At 45.0% G+C, this 15,300-nt stretch overlaps 1 protein-coding gene across 4 annotated transcripts in view; it reads right to left on the minus strand.

The window, feature by feature from the left end:
* The window catches only part of LOC136115739 (CBP80/20-dependent translation initiation factor-like), a 125,097-nt gene that overhangs the window by 92,994 nt on the left and 16,803 nt on the right, over nt 1-15,300 (minus strand). For all 4 annotated transcript variants that reach the window (XM_071801617.1, XM_071801616.1, XM_071801614.1 and 1 more), the window contains exon 2: nt 3,403-3,615. In XM_071801617.1, the coding sequence (XP_071657718.1) occupies nt 3,403-3,582 (180 nt within the window). In that variant the 5' untranslated portion in view covers nt 3,583-3,615. The remainder of the gene's footprint in view (nt 1-3,402; nt 3,616-15,300) is intronic.

Consider the following 15,300-nt stretch of genomic DNA (forward strand, 5'->3'; position numbering starts at 1 on the left):
AGAAAACCAGAAATAAAAATTCCTGATTATTTCTTCTATAAATTTGAGGAACGAGGTGGGACAATTAATATCTTCGGGAGACGACAGATAAATTCTTCTTAACGTATCCTTTAAGACATGGCTCGATAAAAGTCGGTGACCTATCTAAAAGCCCATCCTCACTTCTAGTCCCACATACAGCCCTAAAAATCTAAAATATTGCATTTTGTTGGAGTTTCACATAGAAATCCTAGTTAAACTTAAACACCTATGGTCTGGGGTACAACCACATTTAGCTGCTTAGATGCCTCTAAGAGGTTTCGATGTTCAGATCTTTCATTATTATTCCTTTTTCTTTTAAAATGCAACCTAACCATCTTTAGAGGAAGCATCCCCAGAATTGACATAAAAAAACCCAGCAGCTCCTTTTTTTCAGGGTAGGCCAGCCAGGAAAGTTAAAATCCCATTTCCACAAGTGGAAGATGGATTTGGTTGTTGTAATTAAAGATCTTAAAGCAAAAATTGTACACAGGCTACCACGAGAATTAGAAGCTTTTGTCCTGAAGATGTGCAGAGGTGAGGACAGACTGCAAGGGGTTGCAAAACTCTGACTATTAATTTATTTCTATTTCTACTTCAATAGTATTTCTATTGCAGGGACATCTTCACCCAGCTCAGGTTGCTCAGAGCCCCATCCAGCCTGGCCTGGGATGTCTCCAGGGATGGTTCATCCACCACCTCTCTGGCCAACCTGGGCCAGGCTCTCACCACCCTCAGGGGCAACAATTTCTTCCTCATGTCCAGCCTGAATCTCCCTCCTTTAGTTTCAAACCATCACCCCTTGTCCTGTCGCAACAGGCCCTGCTAAAAAGCCTGTCCCCATCTTTCTTACAGGCCCCTTTTAAGTCCGGAAAGGCTGCAATAAGGTCTCCCAGGCTGAACACCCCAACTCTCTCAGCCTGTCTTCCCAGCAGAGCTGTTTCAGCCTTGGATCATTTCTGTGACCTCCTCTGGACTAACAGGTCCATGTTTGTCCAATTTGTCACCCACCAGTGTCCCCAAGCCCTTTTTTCCAAGGCTGCTCTGAACTCATCCATCCCCCAGTTTGTAATGATACTGAGGGTTGCCCCAACCCAGGTACAGGAATCACAGAATCACAGACTGGTTGGGGTTGGAAGGGACCTCTGGAGATCATCTAGTCCAACCCACCTGCTAAAGCAGGTACACCTAGAGCAGATCACACAGGAATGCATCCAGGTGGGTTTTTAATGTCTCCAGGGAAGGAGACTCCACAACCTCTCTGGGCAGCCTGTTTCAGGGCTCTGGCACCTCACAGGAAAGAAGTTTCTCCTCATGTTCAGATGGAACCTCCTGTGCTTCAGTCTGTGTCCGTTGCTCCTCATCCTGTCGTTGGGCACCACTGAAAAGAGTCTGGTCCATCCTCTTGACACCCACCCTGGAGATATTTATCAGCATTGATAAGGATAAGATCCCCTCTCAGCTTCTCTTCTCCAAGCTGAACAGACCCAGCTCTCTGTCTCCAGATGCGGCCTCACCAGGGCAGAGTAGAGGGGGAGGAACAACTTCCCTTGACCTGCTGGTCACACTTTTCCTAATGCACTCCAGGACCTTGGACTTGGCTTTGTTGAGCTTCATGAGGTTCACAGACAACTTCTCTCTGCTGGACTTGGGGACATAGGTTTTTGCATGCTAGGGTGCACAGGGCAGGAGACTTCTGGAACTAGTAGGAGAGCACCGTGGCCTCCTACCCCAACTACTACTCCTAATTTAAAGACAAAAACAAAGCCTTATGGAGGCAGGGCCTCATTTGTAAGCAATTAATACACTTATTATTCTTATTTCATCCTTGTAACAAGGCTCTAACCTAAATATTTTATCCTACCAGGAGCCCTGCAGGGTAGGAAAGCACTTCTGTCACAAATGGAAGATCACGGCAGCCTTACAAGCCCAAGGGCATGGAGCAGAGCTCCCTGTTCCCTGAACCATGGGCTCCTTATCCCTTTAACAGTTCACATCTTCAGCACACCATGGCACCAGAATACAAACCATTTCCCTCTGAACAACAATGACAGTTCAGGAGGTTTCATTTCTCCTTGTGTTGGACCTAAAATGTCCATTTTTAGGAACAAACCTAACTAGGACCACGTCATTCCTCATGATAACACCAAACCATATCCTCCCTAAAACCATCCCTCTGTTTGCTGGGTGTTCACATCCTCTGAAATACAGCACAAATAAAATCATAGAATCATTTTGGTTGGAAAAGACCTTAAGATCATCAAGTCCAACCATTAACCCAACCCTGCCAATAACCCATGTCCCTGAGAACCTCATCTCCGTGTCTGTTCAACCCCTCCAGGGATGGTGACTCCACCACTGCCCTGGGCAGCCTGTTCCAATGCCCAACAGCCCTTTCTGAGAAGAAATTGTTCCCAAGATCCAACCTCAACTTCCCCTGGTGCAACTTGAGGCCATGAACAACCTTCATGGCAAACAGTTTATCATATGTATTAAAATGCCCACAAAAACCACACTTTTGGGGAGAGAATTTGGGGTTTTTATTGACCTTCTGGTCTTGGTTGTTTCATGGACACCCCTGTGCATATGGATGGGAACACATCTCACTACCGAGCACCTCCCCACTGCGGCTCTTCCCAATCCCTCCAGGATTTTTCCACTCTGGAGAAGCAGCATGCTGTTTGGGATGGAGAGAGGTACACTTTATTTACAGATGAAATGTCCTTCATGTATAGGATCATAGAATCATCAAATCATTTTGGTTGGAAGAGACCCTCAAGATCATCGAGTCCAACCATAACCTAACTCTAGCACTAAACCATGTCCCTGAGAACCTCATCTAAACGCCTTTTAAACCCCTCCAGGGATGGTGACTTCACCACTTCCCTGGGCAGCCTGTTCCAATGCCTGACAACTCTTTCCAGGAAGAAAATTTTCCTAATATCCAATCTGAACCTTCCTTGGTGCAACTTGAGGCCATTTCCTCTTGTCCTATCACTTGCTACTTGGGAGAAGAGACCAACACCCTCCATGCTACAACCTCCTTTCAGGTAGTTGTAGAGAGCAATGTCTCCCCTCAGCCTCCTTTTCTCAAGGCTAAACAGCCCCAGTTCCCTCATACAACTTGTGCTTCCATAAATGGGAACCTTGGAGAACTCAAAAAGCTTCAGGGCACACACATTGAGACCATGAAAAAACAAAAAACAGTTGGCAGGAGACCTCTACTAGCCTCTACCAACCTCATGCCTGGTTGAACAAACAAGCTGCCCCAAATTTGCTCTTTTATGTCCCGGCTTTACACTCCAACACTAAAAAAGCTGCTTCAGCTGAATGTGCATCCCCAGCCTAGCCCTTTTCCCACCCCGTGCTATTCCCTTAGCCCACCTGCAAGATGTGGGACTGTGTCTTCTCGCTCTCTCTGTCCCCCTCGGTTTTATCCATCAGCAGCCCCTGGACCTGGTACTCCAGGACGTAGCTGTCGATGAAACGCTCCAGCTCCTCAATTTCCTGAGAACGGCTGCTCCCCGCCTCCGAGGAGGCCGATGCCACCGATGAGTTCTCCATCCCTTCAGGAGAGACACTGAGAACAGAGGGGGCCTGAGAAAGTAAAATTAAAAAAAAAAAAAGTCAAGAAATTATTTCCCAGTATTTATAAAAAGGTTTATAAAACAGTAGCCAAAGCTACTGTTATCATAGGTGGGATGCTTTTGCTGTACATCTAATAACATTTATCATAAACCTCGGTGGTCCATGTGTGTACAAACAAAAGTCACATTTCAGTAATATTCCAACATCTAAGGACAACACTGGACATTTTGCTTATCTTCCTTCTTAAAACCCAAACTACTGAAAACCTTCAGACACATGCATAAGAGGAAAAAAAAAACCATTTAAAAAGCTGCATTTAAAGAGTCCAAGGCATTAACTTGTGCTGGATAAAGAGTGATAAGCTTGGGTTGATGGACAAGAGTGTGAGGAAGAGGATGAGAATTGAAAATCTTGTCTAGGATGGCAGCGATAAATGATGATGCAGCAACGGTGCAGCTGTAAATGGTCCAGCGAGGTCTGCACGTGGGGGAAACAGAAAATCTATTTTCAAAACCTCTCTGTCTGCAGGAGAACAGTTCTAAAGAAGATTTACAGGCTTTATGATGTTATCCTCCTCCTTATTTCTCCATGGTTGAACGTCAATCACACCTTAAAGAAAATAAACCATCAGCTCCTGTACCTGGGCATGTTTGCACATGAATTAAGCTTTGGATTCAGTGTTTTGTGGTAAAACTCATATTCCTTCTTCCCTGCGCTTGGGTGGGAGAAGACACAAGACCTCCCATCATGTTGCAGGACACCAAGATTTCATCCTTCACCAGAAAAATTGTATTTACAGTCTGTTTTGAGACAAGTATAAAATTACCAAGCAAATTCTGAAGGGAAGGAGAAAAAAAACCCAAAAAATCTGTTCCCAGCTCGTGTAATTTCCAGCTCCTGAACTATTTCTCATCTGTCATTTCTGAACAATTGTGGCTTCGTCTGGAAACTGCCAAGAACGAGCAGTTCTGGCCTCAGGATTTCATCTGCTCAAGGATTTATTCCCAAATGTGCCCAGACTGTCAAAAAGGCTCATTATTTAGATCAATATCACACATTAGCTCCTGAACAAAAAATCATGTGGCGTATTAAAAGGGAGAAAAAAAATATAGAGAAGAAATAAAGAAGAGGAGCCCCAGAGAGCATGGAGCCCTGGAGGAGGGCATGCTTCTCCCTTTTTTGTTAATTAGTGCCAATTAGCAAATGCAAAGCACTAATTATTAAACAAAAAGTGCTAAAGAAAGAGCTAGGAGAATAGGTGGTTGCAATAAGTCCTGGACCATGTGAGGAAGGGGACAACTGATACAGGTGGATGAAGCATCTCAAGCATCCTCCATCCCTTGGGGCCAAACAACACAAATGTAAAGTCTTTTTTGCCTATTTTGCTTTTTTTTTTTATTTGAAGAGGAAATCAAGGCCAGGGCACTTTTTGGGGTGCTCACCCTAAGCCCAAGGAGCATTTGAGGATTAAGCAACAGGATAGACGGTGGACTGGAAAGGAATGGGTTTGTCAGAAGTCACCAGGTCCATCAAACGACCACAAACCATCTATTTGAGATATTTATGGATCTCTAGTAGGAAACTTTAGAACCAAATTGCCTTGTAGTACCTTCACCTCTCTCTAAAGGAAACCAAAACTCTATTTTTAAGCGTGATGAGTTCCCACATCCACCTGAGATAGGATCATCATCAGACACAAGGATCTCTAGAGCAGACATCCAAGCATGGACAACAAGTTGGTTGACATCCAACCCTCATAATAAGATAAAAAATGAACAAGTCATGGTCTGTAATTTTTATATGCTTAGTCGGTGTGAATCATGTAATGACACAGAGACTGGACAACCCATCTGTGCTGAGGCCACTGCCAATATGTCACCATCACCCAACCCAGGGCATCAAGAAAGAGGCTCAACAAGTAACATCTTGGCTTTGGGGCATCTCCTGGTAGCGACCAGCTCTGGGTTTTCTGAATTTGTCCTTTGAATTCCCCTTTCTGACCACACTCCTTTCCAATATCGGGGTTCATGGTTAGGACCACACGTGCCTGATGGCTACGGCAGCAAGGTGATGTCCAAACTTGATGTTGACACTGCTTTGGACAAGTGGTTGGAAGACTTCTCCAACCTGAATGGTTTTAGGATTCCATGAGATGATGTTCAAGCACTCATTGCTTAAAAAAGCCTCCTCTGCTCTCAGTTGACTTTCCATACTTCTTTCTGAGTAGTCTCATCCATTTTAGATGAGTCTCTCCCACTCATCATGCAACTGCCTTCTCCAATTCCACCAGCCTGCCCAGAGATGTCCCAAAGCTCAGATGAGGGTTGTTTTGGTCACCATCCTTTTTCAAGGCAAAGCTTTTTGAGCTATTACCCATTAATTTCTGGGCTCTCCCTAATTCTACCAAGTGTGAGACACATGTGCTTGACCAACCAAAACCATCACAGGCAAAACTGAGCATCAAAGCGGTTGTCTTCCTAAACTGAGCAAACACATGTTCTTGAGAGCTCTTCAGGGAGTGGTCAACCCTTGGATCTGTGTTGGCACAGCATCTACCACCAAGGATTCCCAGACCACAGATACATTCCTTAATGATAATTAATAGAGATCAACCTCAAATCTTTTTTTTTTTTTTTTGCTGATCCCTCCTCCCCCTGCTTCGTCAAAGCACAAAGTCTGTAACTCTTGGGGGTTTGAAAATCACCTTTCAAATGTTTCCTACGAAGCCCATGCCGTGCCCATTACTATGACCATAAAACAAAGAATCAGTAGCAGAAAAAGCCGATAGATGTGCGAAGTGCTTATTATAACTTAATAAATATCAGCATTACTGTAATGTGTAATTATTATTAAGAGTTGTTATGTTAAAGAGTGATCTAAATGGGGTTCTTGCTCTAGCAAGATTATACAGTTTATGGCAATTACACAGTTTTACCTTTAATCAGCAAATAAATTCAATAAGAATAAGCATTTTTAATGACATTTCTATGTTTATTCCCCTTCTCCCAAAGATGCTCCAGCCTTGTTGAACTTGTGGAGCCAAGTGGTGAGCCTGATACGTGAAGAGCAGCAATGGAGAAGGAACCCATTTGGGGCAAGATGAGTGAGAGGCAACAGCATAGGGGGACTTGCAAACAAAACGATGGAAGAAAATATGAGCTCATGATGAGAACGAGAGATATGTAGGAACAGAAATGTATTTCCATCAGCTCATTGAAGTCTGTGTGAGAGGACCCCATTCTTATGTCCTTCCTACAGGGAAGATGCTCCAACCATCTTCTCTCTATCACTCCAAGACAAAACTTCTCCAAAACCTGGACTGAGCAGCCCAGCCATGCCAGGGTGGGACCCACAACCATCCCAAGGAGGCAGAGACTCCAGCCACACACAAATATCATTCCCTGAAGTGAAGAACGGAGGTTTTCGGTCCAAAATATGCTGATCTGGCAACCTTGTCAGCAAGACTGCTGGTCCACAAAGTGATCTTCTTAAAATAGTTCTTGTTCCAACTCAGCAAGACAAACCAACATCCTAACCTACCATTAAGCCAATGACTACACAACTCCTCACTTCCACTCAAGGTCCAACCTGCTCAGGCATCAGTAAAGGAAACAAAATCAAGAGGTTGCTTTTGCCGTGTTTTCATTTCCATTGGATGGATGCTGAAAGGCGAAAACACTTTCCCACACATGACAAGTTTCTTTGAAGGTTGTGGTCCTCAAAGACAGGAGAACCACCCAAATATCAAAAGTTGGAAGTGGATTTAACTGACAACTACATTGCCAGGAGCTAACACTCAATGCTAACACTTAGGTAAGATGATTGGAAAAGATCTCTAAAATACAGAGTTCAGGCAGAAACGCAGCACTCAGCATCAGGTTTCTCCAATTTTAGGCACCTATATAAAAATTCAGTGATCAAAAGGTCCAACAGCCATCAAATTCCAATAAATGGCAAGCACCTAAGCCAATCTTTCCAACCACTTGGACTCCATCATTTAAATAAGGGTTTAAATTACTCACTTAAGGCATCCCAGTTGGTAAACCCGCATCTCTTCCTTATTTATCCTCCAGATAAACACTGAAAAAGTTCCCATGCCAATCCTCCCATGCGTTCCTCCGTAATTCCAACGTAGGGCAGGAGGAACGCAGAGCAGCCTCTCTCTGCAGAAGATTTATTCCCCAGAAATAAAGGCTGTGACAGGCTCCAGAGCTACCCTGACAAATCCTTGTAAACATTTTTCTCACCATACAGGATTTATGATCCCGTGTTTTGCTAAGAACAAGAGATGCTTCCTAGACAAGGCGGTCGCAGCACAAATTCTTCACATACCAACGAGGCCACCTCCTTCTGTGGTGGGTCGTCCAGCGTCCCTCTCGCATTTGCTCTCCCCGGGGAGTTTATAACAAATACATTTTAAATACTGCTGTAATCCAGCAGGTTCCTTCTGCTCTAAGACACTCAGGACATAAACTGAGAAGCACCTGAGTAGCCCACAGATTTATTTATTTGTGCCTGCATGATGGGATGATGGCAAAATCAAACGAAAAAGACCTCTAGGAGACCCAAGGAGAGGCTCCAGCCTGGTCCCATGAGGAACTATCATCAACTTTCACATCTCTTGTCCAGCCTCCAAAACCCAACCCATTGCTCTCCGCCCCCTCCAGTGAAGACCCGTTGGACATCACATCCCACTGAGATGACACCTCCTTCTGCTTGGTGCCTTCTGGGGCTGTGCAGAGAGGAACAGAACATAGTCATAGAATCATAGAATCGTTTTGGTTGGATGGACTTCCAAAATCAACAAGTTCAACCATTAACCCAACTCTAGCACTAAACCATGGCCTTAAGAACCTCATCTCCATGTCTTTTAGACATCTCCAGGCATGGTGACTCCACCACTGCCCTGGGCAGCCTGGTCAAACCCTCCATCAAGCCAACGCTTTGGCAGCAGGAAAGGCAGAAGGACCTTTGACCATCTACATTTGGGGTTTGAACTCCTGCTGATCAGCACAGCCACTTCCCCGCATCTCCTTTTAATGAGCTCCTGCAGCAGTAATATTTTCTCTCTCCTAACCCAGACGATTTCCAACAAGTAATTAGTGATGTGTCTTTCTAAAGCAGTAAATGAAAGGAGCGGTTTATTGCCAGTAGCCGCCTTTTGTACCCAGAAAACTGTTTGGACAATAACTACAGAAAACCTAAGCAATCGAGATGAACCACGACTCCCCCCATCCAGGTATTACTGTGAGCACATGTGGAGAGTTTTTGGAAGAAAGAGGACATGGGCTGTGTGCTGTGAACAAGCCAGAGCTTGATGTGGCTGTGGTGCAGGCTAGGACCTACACGGAAGGTTTTTCTGGAGACACCAAAGACAGAAGGGAAGTAAACAGAAGCTGGTCTGCCCTTGACCCAGGCTGCAGGAGGGGCGCTGTCGTCACTGCGCATGAACAGTTCGTGGACAGTGCCCTGCAGCTAATCACCATTGGTGGGGGGAGAGTGACTGTAGAGAGTAACCAATCGTAGCCTGCGCTTGCCACGTGGCCATTGGGTAAAGAGTATATAAGGGTTGTAAAAACGTGCTCTGGCAGACATTGATATTCAGTGTTGTTAAACGTTCATTAAAGGGCATTGATGTTAAACTCATACTGAGTCCGATTCTTTACCTTCGCCGGTCCGCACGTCGCATTCAAAGAGGCCTACAAAATTCTTCATTCTCCCACAACTGGTAGCAAGAGGATGGTTCGCAAAAGTAGGATCTCCAGAGTGCCATTTACTGTGGTAAGCAGCATTCATTAAAAGATGGAGCCAAATCGGGTTGTAGGAGAGTGTGCTTTGTCCAGTAACAAAAGACAAGCACCAGACGAGCTGGCCACTCACCTCCTACTTAAGACCGCACTAATTAGATAATGGAACTTGAAACAGCTGCGGCACTGTTGACGCATATTCTCTCTAAGAGAGGTATCGAATCGTCACAGGAAAAGTTAATCACATTGATTACATTAGCCCAGAAGTGGGGACACTTTGGAGAAATTCCACTTTTGTTTTCCCCAATGGAGTGGAGATTATTGGGGGACACTATGTGGGTAAGACTATCAGAGGGGAAAAAGAGAAAGAAATTAAAGCTCTGAGAGATTTGTGGAGAACCATGTTAGAATCATTGGAAGTAATGAAGTCAGAACAACACGCTGCCCTGGGAGCCACGAGGGCGCTTGCCCCAGAACAAACCTGGACTGATAAAAGTTGTCGGCCAAAAGATAAGAGCCTGTGGGCTACTCTGTGGGGTCTGCCTGCTGTTTGGGGTGGTCGAGGGGTCCCGGCTCAGCCAATACTCTTGCAATCCGATCTGCGGCGGGAGTTGGAAACTTTGCCCTCCTCAAACAAAGAACCAGAAGTTTCCCCGTCTGAGTCTCTGGGGCAATGTGAGAAGAAAGCGGAAGTGCAACTAGGGGACTGTCCAGATGTGGGAGGCCCTGAGCGCCGCCCTCCTCCTACAGCTCCGCCTCTGCCCTACCCCGAGTCAGACACGCCCCCCTCTGAGACTATCGCATCAGCCGGGCTGGGCCCGGCCGGGCCGTGGCGCCAGGGGCCGCTCCCCAACTTACCTCCACAAATACATGTGGAGGGATCCTGTGAGCCTCCTTCTACATCATTGGGCTCATCACAAGGAGTAGAGCAGTTACTGCAAGTCATTACCAGTAAGCTTGAACAACTTGACTTGCGAATGTCAGATGTAGAGAAAAATAAGAGACAAATCGGGTATCAAAAACCAGCTTGCCTTCCTCAAACAATGCAACCAAAGGTACCCATAGAATCTACTGACCGGCCCTCGCTCTGACCTGGCAGATGGTCAACGGTCATCAAAGATGCCGTTCTAGAAGGTGATTGGTCTCCAGCAAAATTAGCCCTACCGGTAATTCAAAACATGAACACCCAGACAGCGGTATGGGAACCACATGAATGGAAAATTTTACAGCAAGACAAACAAACAATCACCAACTATGGGATACGTTCAGAAGCTACCAGACAAATACTGCATTGGATTTTTACTGCTAACTTATTGTGTCCCATGGACTGCCAAAATTTAATGCGCTTATTACTAACTCCAGCACAATTCCTCCTGTGGGAATCGGCCTGGTATCAACGAGCGCAGCAAGAAACAGCCAAACACACCAGTCCAAATGACCCATTAACCAATGTGGTGCCCGACGCCTATACGGGTCGCAGACAGTACGCTACAATAGAAGTTCAACTGCGATTTATTGCTGAAGTTCACCAGAAAGCTGCACAACTTGCCCTAGATGCTTTCTTAACTTTACCAGGACCCTTAGCTCCCTCATTCAGCGGAATACGCCAAGGCACTACAGAAAATTTCACGCATTTTATTGACCGGCTACATGAAGGAGTAATGCAAAACCCGGATTTGTCAGAAGAAATGAAAAATCAAATGTTTCGGTTGCTAGTTTTCGATAATGCAAATTCAAAGACCAAACAAATATTAGCAACTCTGCCACCGGGATCTTCAGTAGAACAAATGCTGACGCAAGTAGCCAGATCAGAAGAACAGCAAAATGCGAAAGTGATGGCTGCCGCTTTCGAAGGAGTCATGCAGAGATTTCTTCAACAAGTTAGCCAGCAAGTCTCATCTACAATCCAACCAGTAGTGGCAGCAGTTCAGCGAACCAACCACCGGAATGTGGAAGGGACCGGTACCTGTTATTGTTAATGGTAGAGGGTATATGTGTCTCTCCACAGATCAAGGTCCATTGTGGGTTCCAAGCCAAGCAGCAAAGCCAGAGTTGAAGCACGTTCAACCGAATCAACTCCCTGCAACAGAACCTTTGGAGGACACAGAATGAGGCGAAACCTTTGCATTAATTTAGCTGTGACATGTATGTGTAATATAGTTATACAAGTAGGTCTTAATGATAAAGTGTTAAGCATGTGGAAAGTTTGTATCTTTTTCATTCTCTTGAGAAGCAGTCTAGTTCCTGGGTTTTTGTTAAGGACTGCTTTTGATCCTCGTCAAAATGTATGGTAACGTTAGGAAGGTCTTTAAACACCACTACCTTCTGGGCAGATTTATCAACACCCAGCACACCATTTGTTACATGTTGAGTAGGAGTACCGTTAAAGAAAAGTTCTTGGAATTTGTTTAATCAATCCATTGTGATATTTAAACAACAATGGAATACCTCAAGTTTGCTAAGAGGAAAAATATTAGCACATGGTTTGACAACTATGACAATTGCAATGATCGCCTTCCCGTAGGGCCAGAGCCACAGGAAATCGAACCGATTGATTTTTGGTTTAGAAAGTTTAACAAATTGGCTTGGCCTAGGGGAGTGGATTAAGGGTTTATTGCAAAGTGCCTTGTTTATGTTGATTGTTGTTGTAATTGATATGTTATGTATAAGTTGTTCTTTATCACATATCAAAGAGGGATTAGAACGCACAGCTAACCAAGCCTGGCTTGTCCAAAAAGAAAAAAAGGAGGAATTGTGGAGAGTTTTTGGAAGAAAGAGGACATGGGCTGTGTGCTGTGAACAAGCCAGAGCTTGATGTGGCTGTGGTGCAGGCTAGGACCTACACGGAAGGTTTTTCTGGAGACACCAAAGACAGAAGGGAAGTAAACAGAAGCTGGTCTGCCCTTGACCCAGGCTGCAGGAGGGGCACTGTTGTCACTGCGCATGAACAGTTCGTGGACAGTGCCCTGCAGCTAATCACCATTGGTGGGGGGAGAGTGACTGTAGAGAGTAACCAATCGTAGCCTGCGCTTGCCGCGTGGTCATTGGGTAAAGAGTATATAAGGGTTGTAAAAACGTGCTCTGGCAGACATTGATATTCAGTGTTGTTAAACGTTCATTAAAGGGCATTGATGTTAAACTCATATTGAGCTTTATCCTCGCCGGTCCGCACATTGCATTCAAAGAGGCCTACAAAATTCTTCATTCTCCCACAACAAGCAGTAAATGAAAGGAGCGGTTTATTGCCAGTGGCCACCTTTTGTACCCAGAAAACTGTTTGAACAGTAACTACAGAAAAACTAAAGCAATCGAGATGAACCACGACTCCCCCCATCCAGGTATTACTGTGAGCACAGATGAAGCATCATGTCTACCATTTGGATTTGCTGCTCTATAACTGGTATTTTTCCAGATTCCAAACAATTCCAAGTGCAGAAATGTAAATTATTATATCCTGGATCTGACCCTTTTCTCATTAAAATGTAAACACCTTTGAAAAGTGACTGCTGCTGGATTTAGCCTTGGGCTTTTCAGATACTGATGCATCCACGGCTGGCTGAACATTTTATATATTTCATCGTTTTTCCAGTCTCAAGTCTGGTTTCTGGTGATGCAGAAAAGCCCAAGTGACAGGACGGGAGCCCAACAACTGCTACATTGCGGTGCCGTCCACGAGCCTGACATGCCACAAAGCAGGTAAACGCCACTCTGCATTGAAACAGAGCCATTTAAATAGACACAAAAATAAATCAGCGAAGAAAAAAAAGATAGGAGAGAGCCAGGAGACAATCAAGTGCAAAAGGCCACAGAATCAGACCCAAACCAGCTGCCTTGACAAATTTACCCAGCAAGGAAGGGAGAGGAATAACCGGAAAGCCAGAAATCCCTCATTATCAATCAATAATCAATAATCAGACAATAATTTATTACGTAGCTTGCTTCACTGCTACAAGGATTTTTTTGCGGTTGGGAGGTGGATTTGTTTTTTTTTTCTTTTTCAAAAAACCAAAAACCTCATCACCTTTAGAAACACAAATTCTTTCAGTGTGTCAAATCCGTGCATGAGGTCGTAGCAGTTTCCCAACAGATGGAATTCCTTGCCGGGGGGGGGAAGATGTTATCTTTGGTGTGTGATGCATGTTGCCAAGAAAAAGAAAGGAATAAATGAGAATACGACTAAGAAAACTACTGTCTCAACTTTAGGAGGTGCGTGGGGGTGGGTTTATGGCTTATCTGATGGATATCAGTCCCACAGGATGCCAGGGCAAAGGAACATCACTCTGGCTGCAGAACAACAGTAGGTACACTCCCCATCCCCTGATTTTTATATAAATCCAATATATGGAAATACATCAGCATTTTTAGAAATAAAACCTGAAACCGATCATAAAAAAACCTCTAACCATCAACCCCTGAATCAAGAACAGGTTTTATAACCTATTTATATAGCAGCTGATACTACAAACTGTGACTTAAGTCGGCAGAATCCATTTTCGCATTCCCCTGCTTCTACTAAAAGCTAATGGCATGAGAACCGACGTTACATCTTATCCTCATTATTTTTCACCTTTCCGAAGGAAACGTCACCAAATAAAAATATGTGAAGAAACAGTAAAAAAAAAAAAAAAGCAGATTGCACACATACTCCACGATCTTCTCTTCGGAGCTGCCATGTTTCTCCTCCAAGAGCACACGGCATCGCACGGGCAGGCTGGATAGGACGTGATGGTTACAAAAATTATGCTAAAAGACAAGAATTAAGGATGTTCTCCTGCCAAAAGAGCTTGCACACATCCACCACACAAACACGGGTGCCTCAGTATGATGCACACAGCGAATAGCAATCCTAAGGAAAAAAACACGTGGATTTTGACCGGTTCCTCTGCAATCCCAGGGGATGAGCCCTGATCCCATGAAAGCAACAGCCCACGTCCTCAGTAAAAGCATTAGAATAACCAGCTGATCCACACGCTTTTCAACCGCACAATTCGACCACAAGCTCGTGCCGTCGCGTTCCACCTTTTGCAAATAACCAAAGGGAAAAACCATTCTCAGAAAGGTAATCTTTTCTTTCCAGGCACCCAGGCAATATAATGGGCACTTGGGCTATGAAAAGCCCCGTAATGCTAAAAGACACAACCAACTTTGAGTTGAGATGTCAACCCGCTGAAGTAATTCATCCTGCGAGTCGGAAGGGATAGGGTGGGAGCAGCATCCCCCGGTCAGCAGCAGGACAAGCGCGCAGGGTGTTTAATCCCTGTTAAATCATGCCCGTGGTTTGCTGACAAAGAACATTTTTGCACCCCTACGCTGGCTTTTAGCAGCATTCAGAGGACAGAGCTGGGTCGCCAGCCAAAACGCTGGAGCTGCCACTCTGGATGGATGGACGGAGAAGGTTTTATGCGAGGAGGAGACAGCTGGTCCTCTCCTCATAGAATCATAGAATGGTTTGGGTTGGAAGGCACCTTCAAAGCTCATCCAGTCCAACCCCTGCCATGAGCAGGGACATCTTCACCCAGATCAGGTTGCTCAGAGCCCCAGGAATGGACATAGAACCATAAAATTATTTTGGTTGGAAGAGACCTTCAAGATCATCAAGTCGAACTGTTAACCCACCCCTGGCACTAACCCATGTCCCTGAGAACCTCATCTCTGCATCTGTTCAACCCCTCCAGGGATGGTGACTCCACCACTGCCCTGGGCAGCCTGTTCCAATGCCTGACAGCCCTTTATAGGAAGAAATTGTTCCCAAGATCCAACCTCAACCTCCCCTGGTGCAACTTGAGGCCATTTCCTCTCGTCCTGTCGCTTGTTCATTGAGAGAAGCTATAAAACAAGATTAGTTCAGAAGGGTTTATATTTGTTGGTGACACCAAGCTGAGTGGTGCAATTGACATGTCTGAGGGATGGGATGCCATTCATAAGGACTTGGAGAAGCTTGAGAAGT

The sequence above is a fragment of the Patagioenas fasciata genome, chromosome W (genome assembly GCF_037038585.1).
Source record: "Patagioenas fasciata isolate bPatFas1 chromosome W, bPatFas1.hap1, whole genome shotgun sequence".
In the NCBI taxonomy this organism is placed as follows: domain Eukaryota; kingdom Metazoa; phylum Chordata; class Aves; order Columbiformes; family Columbidae; genus Patagioenas; species Patagioenas fasciata.